Source organism: Geotrypetes seraphini, chromosome 3 (genome assembly GCF_902459505.1).
Source record: "Geotrypetes seraphini chromosome 3, aGeoSer1.1, whole genome shotgun sequence".
Classification (NCBI taxonomy): Eukaryota; Metazoa; Chordata; class Amphibia; order Gymnophiona; family Dermophiidae; genus Geotrypetes; species Geotrypetes seraphini.
This window is the reverse complement of record NC_047086.1, coordinates 153,173,632-153,190,023: the sequence shown is the minus strand read 5'-3', so window position 1 is coordinate 153,190,023 and position 16,392 is coordinate 153,173,632. Positions and strand designations below refer to the sequence as shown.

Below are 16,392 nucleotides of genomic sequence, written 5' to 3'. Positions count from 1 at the left end.
TTGACCATATCTTGAAATATTTTTATAATCAACATTTCAATGGTGCGGACCGCTCCAGGTGCCATTTTTGCGGGGGCACCGACACTTCTCCCCCTATCTGCCCCCATGTACCTCTTGAAATGTTCAATGGCACAAGCATTATATTCCACCTCCTGCTCACACTGGCCTCAGCTACCTTTTGATATCACTTCCTGGTAACAGGATAAGGATGTGATGTCAGAAAGGAGCTGAGGCCAGCACAAGCAGGAGGTAGAAGATGCTGCTTGTGCCAGCGAACATTTCAAGAGCTACGTAAGGGGGTGCTCAAATGACGGGGAAGAGTAGGGGGGCGCACTGCTGGGAGCTACCGCCCCCAGGAGCCTCCCTCCCTCACTATGCCACTGCACCCAGCCATTTTTTTTCATGCTCTCACTGAAATAAAAGGGAAGGTAAAATGTGCACTAGTGTCATACCAAATATGCTTCCCTTCAGGAGAAGCTACATAGTAAAGTTGCTTACCTCTAAGGGGAATGCAGCCACACTCGCTGGTGAAGGCCTTTGACTGAGGTTGTGTGCCCGTGCTGTCCTCTAGGTATAGTAAGTTGTTGTTGTTTTTTTAACTTACTGAGCATGTGCAGACACCCTGCCTTCTGAGCTCCTCCCCTTGCTTAGTCAGTTATGTTACTAGCTTTAAAAAAAGGTGTAATTGTGGGAATGGTGGGCGGGCAAGTGTGGCTTCATTCCCCTGCTGTCTACAGAGAACCTCTCATACAGGTAAGCAACTTTGCTTTCTCTGGAGACAAGCAGGGGAAATGCAGGCACACTTGCTGGTGAGTCCCTAGCCTCAAGCAGCAATTGAAGGAGGAAACAAATTATAGCGCAAATAAATTGCGGAGGACAGATTGTCCAAACTGAATATCTTATGCTGAATTCTGGTCCAAATAATAGTGCTTAGTAAAAGATATGTACTGAGGACCAAGTTGCAACTTTGCAAATATCTTGAAATGGAACTGATTTCAAGTTTGCAATTGAGGAAGCTGTTGTTCGTACTTGATGTGTTCCAATTTGTCTAGGAGGAGACAGATGAACTTTAGCATAGCAAAAAGATTTGCAATGAGCAATCCATGAGGATATAGTCCATTTAGATACTGAGTTGCTTTGAGTAGCTGAATTGAAGGAGACAAAGAGTTGATTTGTGTTGCAGATAGGCACAGTTCCATCTAGGTAGAAAAGTAATGCTCTTTTGCAGTACAATGTGTGTAAACTTTGCTCTGCTGAAGAAGAGTGCGGAGGAGGAAAAATGACGGTAGTATTATTGACTAATTGATATGAAAATCTGAATCAACTTTTGGAAGAAATTCTGGGTGAGTTTTCATGAGCAATTTTAGGGGGAAAAAATTGAAGGAATGGAGAATAGATAATTAGTGCTTGTAATTCACTAACTCTTCTTGCTGAAATAAGAGCTATTAGGAAGGCTGTTTTCCACATTAGGAATGGAAGACCCCAAAAGTTCAAAGGGATCTTTCATCAACTGGTCCAAAACAATATTGAGGTCCCAAGCTGGAGATGAAGTCCGAAATGGAGGTCGAAGGTTATTGAGACCTCAAAGAAACCTAGAAACCAGAGGATTTTGTGAAATTGACTTTCCATCTAAAAGGTAATGTTATTCAGAGATGGCTGACAGATGAAAACGTACAGAATTAGTCTTAAGACCCGAATCTGATAAATGTAGTATATATGCTAAAATGTGATTGATCGGTGAGCGATAAGGGTCTTGAGCTTGGGAACATGCCCAGATGGAAAAACGTTTCCACTTAAGTTGATAAGACTTCCTTGTAGAATGACTGCAGGAAGAACCATTTTTACTGATGAAGAGACTGGCATGTCAGCAAGGATTGTGCATTCAATTTCCATGCTGTGAGACTGAGGCTGCGAAGATTGGGATGTAATAGGTGACCACTGTGTTGGTAGAGAAGGGACGGATGATCCCCTAAAGGAAGTGGTGGAGAGTTGAGAAGGTCCAGGAGTATCAAATAGCAGATTTGCCTGAGCCAACAAGGAGCAATGAGAATCATCTGAGCGCTGTCTCTGATGACTTTCTGAAGAACTTTGGAAGTCAGTGGAATTGGTGGGAAGGCATACAGGACAGTGAGATTCCATGGAATTGAAAAAGCATTGCTTGCGAGTGCATGAGGGGCAGGTTGTAGGGATCAATATTGGGTGCACTGAGCGATGACTGTGGAAGCAAAGAAGTCTATTGTAGGGTTGCCCCATTATTGAAAAATGTGATGAACCACTTCTGAATTTAACTTCCACTTGTGAGGATCGAGTTTGCAGCTGAGGGAGTCTGCAATGATATTCATCTTTCCTGAAATGTATACTGCTTGTAATTCTGTGGAAAGAGAGAGAGCAAAGATTCATAGATGGTAGGTTTCTTTGCAAAGAGGAAGGGACCCCAGATTCTCCTTGTTTGTTCAGATAGAACATTGTTACCTGGTTGTCAGTTTGGATAAGGAGATGAGCATAGCAAATCCAAGGGCTGAATGCTCGAAAGCATAATAAATTGCTCGAAGTTCCAAAAGATTTATGTGAAAGCATAGGTCTGGTTCTGATGACTGACCTTGAGTTTGTAGGTGGTTGAGATGTGCTCTCCAACCCTTGTTTGATGCATCTGTTGTAATAGTGAGTAGATGAGTTGGAGACTGGAATGGGCATTCCTATTGAAAGGATGGAGAGTGAATCCACCAGGAGAGGGATGCTTTGATTCTGACTGGTACAGGAATTAAGGTTGCTAAAGATTGAGTTCACCGAGTCCAATTCAGCTTGAGATGCCATTGCAAGTGTCAGACGTGCAGCCTTACATGTAGTACCAAAGCAAGGGACGCAGCCATGTAATCTAAGAGGCATATAATTTTGGATGCTGTATGAGCGGAACATTGTCACATCTGGTGTGTTAGAGTGATTATTGTTTGATGACCTTCATCTGGAAGATAGGCTCTTGCAATGACTGTGTCAAGACGTGCCCCAATAAACGTGAAACAGCAAACTGGTTGGAGCTTTGATTTGTCAAAATTGATTATGAACCCCAGCACTTGCAGAGTATGCACTGTGGTCTGAATGGTGAGAAGCAACTGCTCTCTGGAGTGTGTTACTAGGAGCCAGTCATCCAGATAAGTGAATACCATGTGATGTTTTCTTCTCAGGTCGGCTGCTACCACCACCAAACACTTTGTGAAAACTTAGGGTGCTAATGATAGGCCGAAAGGAAGAACTTTGTACTGGTAGTGGTTGTTTAGGAATATAAATTTTAGAAATTTCCAGTGGGAAGAATGAATGGGAATGTGGGTATATGCATCTTTGAGGTCCAAGGCAGCTAACTGATCATCTTTTCTGAGGAGTATTGCTGGAAGTGAAATCATCCAGAATTTCTCTGTTTTGAGGTAAGCATTTAAAGGACGAAGGTCTAGAATAGGTTGAAGACCTTGCGTCTTCTTGGGAATGAGAAAAAATCTGGAATAGAATCCTTGGTAATGTTTCTGTTTGGGAACTTCTTCGATGGTGTTGTTCTGTAGCAACAGGGGGATTTCTTCTGCTAGCTGAGGAATGTGTTGATGTAGAATGGTTGATGGTAGAGGAAGATGAGCATGAGGGTGGTGAGGAAGGAAGTTAAAGGAGTATCCTTGAGAAATGATAGTTAGTACCCAATTCTCTGTGGTGATTTTCTGCCATGCTGAGGAAAAATGGGTTAGCCGCCCGCCCCCCCCCCCCCCCACACACACACATACATACACAGGTAGAGGGTCAAAAATTTGGATCAGGTTTAAGCGAAGGGAGTTGAGGACTTGAAGGCTGCTTGTGGTCTCTTGAACGTTGCTTTTGAGCATATGAGGAAGATTGGGATCTCAGAGAAGTAGCTCTGGGATAAGGAATAAAACACCTCTGAGGATAATATTGTTGAAAAAATTGTTGATGGTATGATCTACGATAAGATGAAGCAGTGGAAGATATGCAAAAAGGCTGGGACTGATTCTGAGGATGTACTGAGAGCTCGCGCAAGGCTATGGAATCTTTTGTGAATTGCGAGATCATAGCTTTCATTTTCTCACCAAAAAGACTATCTCCAAGACATGGGGCATCTGCCAATCTGTCTTGAAGATCTACTCTAAGGTATGAGGTTTTGAGCCAGGCTGTGCGGAGAGCTGCAATGGCGACTGCTGCAGTTCTAGAACTCATGTCATAGGCATCATAGTTAGTTTTGATTAAACGGTAAGTGGACTCTTGTAATGCCATGTGGAGATTTGGAATTTCCTCAGGAGAGGCTGAGTCTAATTGTTGCAAAATAGAGTGTTGAAAATGCAGAATTTGCAACTGATGGGCCATGATTTTTGATGTTAGCATGGAGCCCTGATAGACTTTGTGTCCAATCAAGTCCAGGAAACAATCTTTCCCTGGAGGTGAATTGTATTGAGACTTTTGAGGATTTAGACTTATGAATAGTTGACTCAGATTCCATGGAGTAATCTGGTAGTTGTGGTAAATCATGTCCAGATGCCTTTTCAATCCTGTATTTTAGCTCTAGGCACCTGGAAGCAGTGGGAACTGCTTGGGTCTTCTGCCAGTTAGCAAGTTGAAGATTTTGGAGCATCTGATGCACTGGGAATGCAATAAAGTCTTTTGAAGGAGTTTGGCAGGACTTTAGGTTTGCTTGAAAATCCTTTTATTCGCCAACGTAGCAGTGTTGTTGAGACTTAGAAGAATAGAAATTTTCTGGAGGAACTTGGAATAAGAATATTCCTCAGTTTGGTCTGGCTGAAATGATTGCTGCACTTGAGAAGGAGGATCTGTATCTAAAGGAGCAGTTTCAGGGGAAAACATACCAGTCATGGGTAGGAGATGTCTGCTGGCGCGGTGAAGGGCAGAACGATGTACGAGGAGATCTAACAAGATCTGGTGGATTTGAGAAAGATTCTGAGCACAAACTGTCAGGCAAAGGATGCTGGTCAATGCAGTTAGGGCACTGTTGAATTTCCATTGAGTTGACAGGAGAGGGAGGGGTTTGGTGCAGTAGTGCAACACTATCCCTCATAAAATTTTGTAGAAGTGAGAAAAAATTAACAACAGTATGCATTGAACTTTGTGTTTGTGGAGGAACTGCTGGCAGTAATTGAGGTATAGAAAACTTCTTAGGAGGTATAATGTCCTCAGAAAGCTGGGCTGGAGAAAGAGGCCTCTTTGTACTAAATTGCTTAGAAGAATTCAAAATGTTACCTGAAGAGTCCTGTGTTGTGGCAGGAGAGGGCTGTGAAGCAGAAGCAGTGCCAGTGGGAGGCCTCCATGATTTTTTTGGGGACGTGCAGCAGTTGCAGGATGTTTCTGGGGGCATCGTACCGCCTTTGTGGGAGCCGGTGGAGGTTTTACATGCCTCCACAACCAGTTGCTTCTTTTTTCTGCTGGTCGCAGATGCCGTTTTTGTTTTCTCTAATGGCTGCAGCAGTGGTGAGCTTCCTTCCACCGGTGGTACCGAACCTGGGCCCTGAGGGGGGGAGGAGCAAGTGGCGATGAGTACGGCCTCAGAGATTTCCCGGCACCATTGGCACAAAGCGCCGGTGTGAGAGAACTGCCCTTTGTGTCCTTGAAAAGAAGAGTCTTTGCGGTCCTAGCAACCACTGGGTTAAAATGGCAGAGTTTATCAATAAGAAAAAATTCTACAGTGTTCTCTCCCTTATTTTTGGAAGTCTGACTATATAGAAAAAGTCTATATTTAAAAAAATTTTTTTATTAAATAGCAAAGAAATAAAATGGAATTCTACTATTGAGGTAGGTTTTTCTTTTTTTTTCTTTTCTTTTTTTTTGTGAAGAGGCAAGGAGAGGGGAAAGCTGCAACCTGTGAGAAGCCCGGTCAAAGAAAAAACTGACTAAGCAAGAAAAGGAGCTCAGAAGGCAAGGTGTCTGCACATGCTCAGTAAGTTAAAAAAAAAAAAAAACCCAACAACTTACTATACCTAGGGGAGAGCACCAGCACGCAAGATCATTCAGAGGACTTTACCAGAAAGGTGTGCCTGCATTTCCCCTACATGTCTCAGAGAATACAATGTGTGAGGATTTGGGGGTTTGGCAAAGTTGCATAATAGGATCTGGGCTGAGTGCTCAGAATGGTGCATTTGGTGAGATTGAGAACCTGTATAATATGTGGAGAGAAATGTTATTTCCATGCCAACTACCCCGTGTTGCTCCTTGTGACCTTGGGCAAGTCACTTATGAGGGGGCCGCTGAAAAGTTCTCAGCCCAACTAAGAGAATGATGTGGAGTCATGAAATTTACAAGTTATTCCACACTTTTCTTGACACTTTTCATTTCATATCATTAAAACAAAAAGTGTCAAGAAAAGTGTGGAATAACTTGTAAATTTTATGACTCCACATTACAGTGGTACCTTGGATTACAAGCATAATCTGTTCCAGGAGCATGCTCGTAATCCAAAATGCTTGTTTATCAAAGCAAAGTTCTCCATAGAAAATAGTGACAACAGCAAAAATTTGTTCCAGAACCCGGGGTCTGTACCTGTCAGGTGCTGGGTGTTGCAGCGCCGTCTCCTCCGTCCGTCATCTGAAGAAGAACCCCACAGTGCCACTTCGGGGGGGATGCCTGTAATGTCCGCCAGCCGCCAGAGAACCCCGCAGTGTCACTTCAGAGGAATGCCTCCTCCATCCGCCGGCCAGCCCTACACGTCGGATGCCCCTCGCATGCTGGAAAGCCCCCACCCGAGCCCACACAGCTGATTGCCACCCCACCCACACGCCATGCACGCCACGCACAACGCCGATGATTGACGCTGTGCGCGTCACACGCAACGCGCAGGCAGGACAGCACCCAGCCGCACAGGCCCAGACAGAGGTCCTCCAACCTGCAGAAGGCACCCGACATGGAAGGCTGGCCAGAAGACGGAAGAGGAATCCCCCGAAGCGGTGCTTCCTGGTCTGTAAGTGCTTGTTTATCGGGGCAGTGCTCGGTTTGCGAGTCTAAAGTTTGCTGAGTGTTTTGCTCATCTTGCAAAACACTCGCAAACCGGGTTATTCGCAAACCGAGGTTCCACTGTATTCTCTTCTTGGTTAGGCTGAGAGCTTTGCAGCAGTCTCTTGTCCTGGCTACTGTACAAAGATTGTGATCCCACCGGGACAGATAGGGAAAAAAATGCTTAGAGTAGCTGAATATAAAAAACACCTTGACGGTATTGAGAAGGGAGGTATATGAGTACCTTAATAAACCATAAACCTTTAGAAAACAGTTCTATAATCATTGCCAATGAAGAGGATTTAGAGTTTTGTAATTGTCAATGTGGGCTCCTGTTAAGATGAATCGAACCTGTCAGCATAAATGCCAATGTGCTGTCCTATGGTCAATTGATATTTGCAGCTTGGCATATGGAAAGTGACCACAACCCTCGATGGTTACTAATTTTGGATTATTTGACTCCTGACGTAGGCCTTATTTCCAAAACACAGCTGTGTCAAGCCTGATCCTTTGTATCATTGACTTGTGCATTTGAATGAAAGTAGTTTGATTATTCTATTGGACTTTAATAAAGGCTCCTCCTAGAGTACAAAGCTCTTGTTTTCCTTGCCTCTGTGGGTTTATTTCCCCACTTTTCGGTTTACCAAGATGTTATTTTACCAATAAGTCATGCTACTTTAGCACAGGTCCCATTTTATGCAATAAGACCTAGTTACTAATAATTGGGGTTAAAACGAAATAACTCATCCATGACAGTGCCCGGGGTCATCCATGACTACCCCACTGGATATGGCCATTACTGCAGGATGCCTGAGTGTGTTCCAGGGTACGCCATTTTAAGTTGTGTTAGGCACTCATTAACGTCTAACGCAGCTTAGTACAAGGGCCCCGTAATTCGCTGCACTCAGATAACAGAACTGTGCTTATACCGTATAAACCCCTGGTTAGGGATGAGTGGTTATTTTTCCATTGCAATATGTTTACGAGCGTATATGATTAATAACATTTGACAAGAAAGACCATAGTCACTTCACTATTAGGATCTGTGTCTGTGCCTAGATGCTCACTACAATTGTTTGTTTAGAAAGATCAAAGATTTCCATCTTCCAGAATACGGACATATATATATTTTTTTTTGGGGGGGGGGGGGTTTCCTTTTCTTTTTTTTGTTCAAAGAGTTTTATTGATTTTGTAAAATAATACAATACAATACCAACAATGTGAGTGTTCCCTAAAGGGGGAACACATATTAACAAGCATTAACACTTGTGAAGTGTATTAAACAAGAAGATAATAATATTGTGCCTGTACATTTTCTTGGTAAGAAAATTAATTATAAAGCATCACAGTTGTTTGAAGGCTACATTTATTTTTGAAGTGTTTTTTTTTTTTTTAACTTGTCTTTGTTATAGAGCTTTGCAATATACAGATAATTTATAGTAGAGACCATTCAACAAAGGCCCCTTTTATCAAGCTGTACTAGAGTTTTTTAGCGCAAGCCGGTGCAGTAAATGCTCTGACGCTCATAGAATTCCTATGAGTGGCGGAGCACTTACCTCACCGGACCATGCTAAAAACCTGTAGCATAGCTTAATTAAAGGAGGGAGGGGTTAAATGAAAGAAATTATTATATGAGGTGCGCTATGGCAGTGACACAGGGGTATTTTCACACAATGGCTTTTATTTCAGCCCATGTTCTTTCTTCATTCTCAGACAAGTAAGCAAAATGGCCGGTCTCTGAAGAAGCGGGCTCAGGACTTCCTTTTGAAATGGAGCTTTTTTGGTGCTCGAGTGATGCACACTCTTACACTGAACAATGCATCAAGCTTTGGTAAATGAATACTTTAGAAGACTGTTCCACTTTTCTGCATAGCTTGACAATTCATCTTTTGGTTTTCTTTCTTTCAGCCCCCCTTTTACTAAACTGTGGTAGAGGTTTCTAATGTGGCCCAGGGCGCTAAATGAGAACTATCAAAGTTAAACAAAACCCGAGTATGTATAGAACAGGAGCAAACACTAAGGGCTCCTTTTACAAAGCCACGCTAGGGCCTTAACGTGCGGAAGAGCGTGTGCTAAATTGCCACGCGCGCTAGCCACTACCACCCCCTTTTGAGCAGGTGGTAGATTTTCGGCTAGCACGCACTATAGCGCGCTTTCATCCGGTGCGTGTGCTAAAACCGCTAGCGCGGCTTTGTAAAAGGAGCCCTAAGCACAACGAGTTCTGTAGCACAAATGTTCCACAGACTGTGCGGTGCGACAGCGGAGAATCCTATAAAAGATGCAATTTTAAATTTTTGAAAGTGAAGGAGGACCTCCGTGCAGGATTGTATAGTTAAATAAACGAATAAACGTTCAATACTGCAATCCGTGTGTCATCCCAGAGCACACACCTCACCATCATAGAATCTTCCGTGCGAGATACTAAGGGCCTGTTTTTACAAAGCCGCGCTAGCAGCTGACCGCGTGGCAACAGCCCCAAAGCCCTTTAAATCTCTATGGGCTTCGAGGCCGTTACTGCGCTGCAGCCGCTAGCACGGCTTTGTAAAGCAGGCCCTAAATAGTGTCAAAATAATAAAGTGAAAAAATACTTTCAAAAATTTAAAATTGTATCTTTTATAGGATTCTCCGCTGTTACACCGCACAGTCTGTGGAACATTTATGCTATAGAACTCGTTGTGTTCAGCCAATGAGCATTGGAGCAGCGTTGGAGCATTTAGCACTCTGGGCCGCAGTAGAAACCTCTACTGCGGCTTAGTAAAAAGGGATGTGGTTAGGGTTTTTTTTTTTCATATATTAAGGTCCAAATTCCTTTGTTTCAAGCAATGGAAAAAAAATTCTGAAGTAGAAATTCTAAAAGATTAAAAAAAAAAAAAATAGTTTGTAGATTGGAGAAGCAGCACAGTAAAAGAAGAAATGCATTTCTTTGTTGCTCCTTCACCATTTCATGCATAATGTAAGATTATAACTTTAATATATAATGTATAATGTATTCAAAATTAATTTTCCTATGAACTGTTTTCCTACCTTCTTCTACTCTATGTTTATAACCTAACTAATTTATTTTTCTCAAGTACTTTAGCAAGAATGTGAGCCTTTGGGACAGTCAGGGAACTCTAAGTACTCTCTCTTCATCTTAATTAATCTTACTTATTGCATTTCTTCTGTTTCTACTGTAAACCGCTTAGAACTTCACGGTACAGCGGTATATAAGAAATAAAATTATTATTATTATTATTATTAATATTGTACTTTTTCTCAAGATTCTAAATCAGTCATGGCATACAGTTTAAGTATAAGGGAAGCACAAATAAAGGAAAGCCAGGATCATTCTGCCCATGTTAGGCCTTTATCTACCTCAAATATGAGCCCTCTTCAAATATTAAAGCTGCTTCACTTTCATCACTTTGATGTCAAGAAAGACGAAATAGTTCAAAGGCCAGTAAACATATGGAACTCAGTGGGCCAGGGCAAAGATTAGACCTAGCAGTTAGATACTATCCCTTGTTGATCTTGTCAGGTCATTTAAAGTCTAGCGATTTGTTTGTTTCACTCGTTGCTTGTGAGTGCTGAGAGATGGTCACGGAGATAGCAACTTTACATAACTCTCTTTCTCTCTGATGTCCCTCCTCATTCTCTTTTTCTCAGGTTCTTTCCACCTAATTCGCATGCTGCTAGATGAATACATTCTTCTAGCCATGGAGACCCAGTTCAACAATGACAAGGAGCAAGAGCTCCAGAACTTGCTGGACAAATACATGAAAAATGCAGGTGTGTAAATTACCTCACTTTTTTCCCGCATCTTTTCTTCAGCCAGTCAGTATTTCGAATAATTTGCTCGTAAACACACACACACATCTTGGTTCGCATCTTTCATTCCTTTTTTGTTCGGGTACCTCTTCAAACTTCATCGCATACTCTGGCAGCACCCTCTCCACTGCTTACTCCTTCTCCATCTCCCTAGCGACCCTGGGAACTTCCCTTGACTGCCACTGTACCAAAAGCAGACTGCTTCTCATTGGGCCTGAAGTCTCTCTTTCTGTAGCATCAAGGTAGTAGAATGAAATAAAACAAAGGAAATAAGGCAATACCTTTTTTATTGGACTAATTGCATTTTATGATGAGCTTTCGAAGGTAACCCTTCTTCAGATCAGATAAAAGCAAATGTTGACAGATATCAGTATAAGTATATATAAGTGCAAAGAGGCATATTACATCGGTGTAACAAGCCAAATGCTAAAGACTAGAATCAACCTACATAGATATCATATTTAGAATTGCAATACCAACTAAGATGTCACCTCTGTCAGACTATGGGCTCCTTTTATCAAGCCACACTAGTGGTTTAGCATGCGTTAAACCACCAGCTGCGCTAGCCGCTAATGCCTGCCTTGAGCAGGCGGTAGTTTTTTGGCCAGCGCGGGGGTTAGCGCATGATTAAAAGTCATGCGTGCTAACCCCGCTAGCGCGGCTTGATAAAAGGAGCCCTATATCATGCATTCAGGTTCCACATAACAATAGGAGAAAAATGCCACAGGTTTAATTGTTAAGAATTTGGAGAAAAGACCTCAGTGTCACAGTAAGATTTAATAAAAGATACAATCCTCTGGACAAAGCAGCTTCAAAAAAATTTAATAAGCTTATTCCCCTGACAAAGTTTAAAGATAGCGAAACAGGGGCCCTATCGGGAGTTTGCTGAAGGGGGGTCCGTTGATGAATATAGTTTGGATTCATTCGGACTCAGAGTGAACATCTGCTGCACCCTGCTCACATAACGTGTGGAAGAAATTCCTGCTGCAGATAAGTTTTTGTTTCTTTCTTTGCTTTGAGTTTTGAGAGGATTTGATTACGCTATTTATTATACTATTTATATGATCGTTAATTTGACTCAAGCAAGGAATGACTGTATAGAGTGGAGTTTTTTAGACCGAGGATGTGTCTGCACCTTCAAAATTTTTTTTTGAAGCTGCTTTATCCGGAGGTCTTTTCTCCAAATTCTTAAAACTGTGGCATTTTTTTCCTATTGTTATGTGGTACCTGAATGCATGATATAGTTGAGGATTTAAGGAGCATTCCACTTGATTGTTTGTTTGTTTTTCAACCTCTGTCAGACAACACTTTGGAAAAACTGACCACTGCACCAATGATTTTATGGTGAAAATACTAAAAGGGAACTTTAAGACAATACAAGAACGTAAAACCTTTGAAATCAAAATAAGTTATTTTGACACCTACCAGACAGGACTTAACAGAGATCTGGGCTTTCTTTCCCACTATAAAGACATTTAAAACTGCTCTGCCACCTTTCTGTCTCCTGTCCACCCCTCCCTCTTCCTATCACCGAAATACTTTCAAGTTTTCCTTATATATACTGATATTTGTCAACTTTTGCTTAATTCTGATCTGAAGAAGGGGTTACCTTCGAAAGCTCATCATAAAATGCATTGAGTTAGGCCAATAAAAAAAGGTATCACCTTATTTCCTTTGTATTTTTCTTATTTCTTTATACTTCCTTGGAAAGTGGACTAACACAGTCACCACACCATTTCACTCTGTAGCATCAGAAACAGGAAGTTCTACCCAGCAAGAAGCAGCCTGCTTTCCGTGCAGCCACATTCAAGACAAGTTCCCAGGGCTGCAAGGGGCACAGAGAAGGAGTGAGCAGGGGAGAAGGAGCTGCCAGAGTACATGATGAGGTATGAAGAGATGCTTGGGGAAAAAAAGAGAGAGAAAGATGGGGATCACTAGCAAGGGGGGAGAGTAAGAGAGAAAAATGTTTGGTGTTCTGCAGAGATTTATCCTGAGGTGGAGGAGAAGAGAGGCAGAGAATAGGTTCCCATGGAGGGGAGAACAAGGGGAGAAAGAAGGGAAAAGATGGTGTCCATGGAGGGGAGAGGAGATAATTATAAAAATAAAATCACCAGGGCTGTACATGCTAAATTTATTTCAGCTCTTCTACATTTGGATCACTCAATTAACCATGTGATTAAAAATTGTAATCGATGAACAGCCTGGATTACTGCAACTTGCTTCTCGCAGGTCTCCCGCCAAGCCACATCTCTCCCCTTCAATCCATTCAGAGCGCTGCTGCATGCCTCGTATTCCACGTTATGCATGCCTCGTTATGCTCATGTTATCCCTCTGCTGAAGTTGCTTCACTGGCTCCATATCCATTTCCACATCCAATTCAAACTCCTCTTATTGACCTTCTGCGGCTCCTCAATACCTCTCCTCTCTTATTACCCCCTATGCTCCACCCCGGGAACTCTGCTCATCTAATGTCTCTCTTGTCGGTGCTCTTCTCCTGTACTGCCAACTCCCGTCTCCATCCCTTCTATCTTGCTGCACCTGCCTGACTCGATACGTCAGGCTCCGACTCTGGCAGTTTTCAAGTTCAGGCTGAAAATCCACTTTTTTGAGGCTGCATTTAAATTCTAATCCTACCACATATTAGTTCCCTATCCTTTCCACCTCATCATCTCCCTTCTCATTCCCCATCAGCTACCTTTGTACTCCCCACATGAGCAACATGAATAGATTCCTGTCCCATATGTTATAATTAGATTGTAAGCTCTTGCAAGCAGGGACCATCTCTTGTGTGTTTAATGTATAGTGCTGTGTGCACCTGGTAGTGCTATAGAAATAATAAATATTAGTAGTAGGAGGAGATATGGAAGGGGAGAGAGAATGTGAAGATGCTGAATGGTAAGGGAAGAGAGGAGGCAGACACTGTATAGAAGGGGGAGAGAGGGCAGAGTTAGTGAAAGACTAGGAATAAAGGGAAGTAAAATAACAGAGCCAGAGTGAGGGAAAGAGATGGAAAGCTGCCGGTAGACTATACAAAAGAGGGAACTTGAAGACTAGATAGTAAGAATGAGTTAAATCTGGTCATAGACGGAGAAAAATTAATTGAAGAAAGCCGAAAGGAAAAGGAGGAGAGAAAAATTCTGGAAAGATGGAGGAAAGCAGAAACCAAAGAAGTGAATGGCCAGAAAATAAAGGAAGAAAAAATAATTTAATTTTCAATTCATTATAAAGTAATATGTCCCATTTTGAACAGGACCATCCCGTTTTTAGGTAGCCTATCCCGTTGTCCCCCGTTTTCAGAAAGAGAGCAACCCACTGTAACAATTTCAAAAAAGGCGCTATGCTTGGGGACAAAGGGATGGGGTGGGCCCACAAACCTCTCACCCCCCTCACCCTCCCCAATGTCAATTCTGACTTCGGAGAGGAAGTTCAGGGCCAGCCAATCGCTGCCTGGCTGGCCCGGAACTTCCTCTCCGATGTTAGAATTGACATGGGGGTGGGGTGGGAGGAGAAGGCTTGTGGGCCCGCTGCTTGTAAAGTCGCTACACACACCTGGCCTGTTGCTGCGTTGGGGAAGCAGGAAGAAATCGGCGGCGGTGGCTTGGAGAAATTGGCGGCGGTGGGGGTCAGGGAGAGAGAAAGAAAGGGGGCCAGGGAGAGAGAAAGAAAGAAAGGGAATGGAAGGGGAGGGGGCAGGGAGAGAGAAAGAAAGAAAGACAATGTTATTACCTAAAAATTAGTTGACGTCCCTTCTTGAGGAAAAAATAAATGGTCAAGTTAAGTATGGTACCTGTCTTTATAAAGGTTACTAAATGTACATAGAAAATAGAATTAAGATGATATATTTTCTTTGGACTAATTTTAACACATTTTTGACCAACTGTCAGAGACCGAAACCTTCTTTCTCAGGTCAAGACAGCTTGGGAGAATCAGGGCCTATGAGCACCTAGGCCACAGGTGTCAAAGTCGGTCCTCGAGGGCCGGAATCCAGTCGGGTTTTCAGGATTTCCCCAATGAGATCTATGTGCATGCACTGCTTTCAATGCATATTCATTGGGGAAATCCTGAAAACCCGACTGGATTATGGCCCTCGAGGAGGGACTTTGACACCCCTGACCTAGGCTAATCAGTCTTAGGCCCCACACAGTGCATCCCAGGATGCACCGTGAAGGGACCTAAGGTCCTGATTGACCCAGGAGACTAAGGCCTCTCATATGGGAGGGGCCTTAGGTGTCTGGGTCAATCAGAGTTTTGGGTCCCTCCCAGTGCATCCCAGATTGTCATCTAACAGGTACAGGGTTATGTGGGGTGTCAAGGGCTCATGGTAGGGTTTCAGGAGTTTGGGGGTGTTGCAGGGGGTATCTGGGGTTTGGAGATGTTAGTGGTTTTGTGGGGGTTTGCGGGGGCCCCAGCAGGAGGAGGAAATGGGAATCCCTCCTGCCACTCTTTAATGTAAAGGTGGGTGGTTAGGGGTTCATGGGGGACTCCAGTGGTAAAAGGGAAGTGGGCATCCCTCCTGCTGCTCTTTAAAGGTGGAGGATGGCTGAGGAAGGAGGGAATGGGTTTCCCTCCTGCTGATTTCTTTTTAAAGTTTAGGGGTGTGGGCCATTGTTGGGGGGGTCAGCAAAACTTTTTTCTTTAATGATCACAGATGTGTGTATGTAAAAAACATGCACATCTGTGCCCATTAAAAAAACTACTCTTCCTGCCACAAACAGCTGAGCGGTAGGAAATTGCTTCAGGGCTTCCCCTGCAACTCAGCTCTTCGCGACTTCCCCTGCTGGTTCTGCACATGTGTAAGTCACTTTCTCCTTGAAATAAATGGCAGAACTCCATGAAACTAATTTGCATGCAAAATTGTTTGAACATCAATCGTCGTTTTCAAATCGGACAATTAATCGGACCCACAGCAACCCGTAGGATTATAACGATTTTTGTGCATCTGGCCCTAAGTGTATAGCTCTTGATGGAGTCTGCCCCAACTTTGTTGATTGGACTGGGAACTTTTCAACAGCAACTCGTAGATAATGTGGGTGGTATGTCTCTTTGACCATGAGGGAGCGATGGTCAATTAGGAAGGAATCATTTCTTGATCTCTGTATTTAAATTTGTAGGTGTTTTTGTACTATAGAGTGAAATTGCCTATTCTAAATTCACCTGGGAACTTAGGTTTCACTGCAATCACTGGTATTTTTGGTCCATTTCCAGACTCAGTATGTATTTTTTCCAGTTTTTCCTCCTTTCTAAGTATGGCCCTTTCCTATAAAGTTTGTAATTAGTTACTTGAACTGTAGAAAGAAAGAGAGAGAGATTCTCACCTCCTTGTGTGTACGTTTTTGCCATTAATCCATCTCTTGTGGTATTTCAGTGTCGGTGAGGTCACTCACTGGGTTGGTGAGTTCTTCAGTTGTGCAAGTTACCGCACAAAGAAGTGTACCTTTGGATTGTGCTTTAGGCGATGTCCAATGATGTCAGCGGGGTGGGGGCAGGCGGAGTGACCTCCCATACCCAGGGAGCTTGCTCCAGCTCCCTTCTTAACAGGAGCCCCTTCCTGGCTGAAGTCTATCCTACCTTCATGGGTAGCACCTAACGATCTTA

General features: G+C 43.1%; 1 protein-coding gene across 1 annotated transcript in view; it reads left to right on the top strand.

Moving 5' to 3' along the window:
* The window catches only part of RFX6 (regulatory factor X6), a 117,425-nt gene that overhangs the window by 80,834 nt on the left and 20,199 nt on the right, over window positions 1-16,392 (top strand). Inside the window, 2 exon segments of the mRNA XM_033937575.1 lie at window positions 8,704-8,821; window positions 10,636-10,758. Coding sequence (XP_033793466.1) covers window positions 8,704-8,821; window positions 10,636-10,758 — 241 coding nt within the window.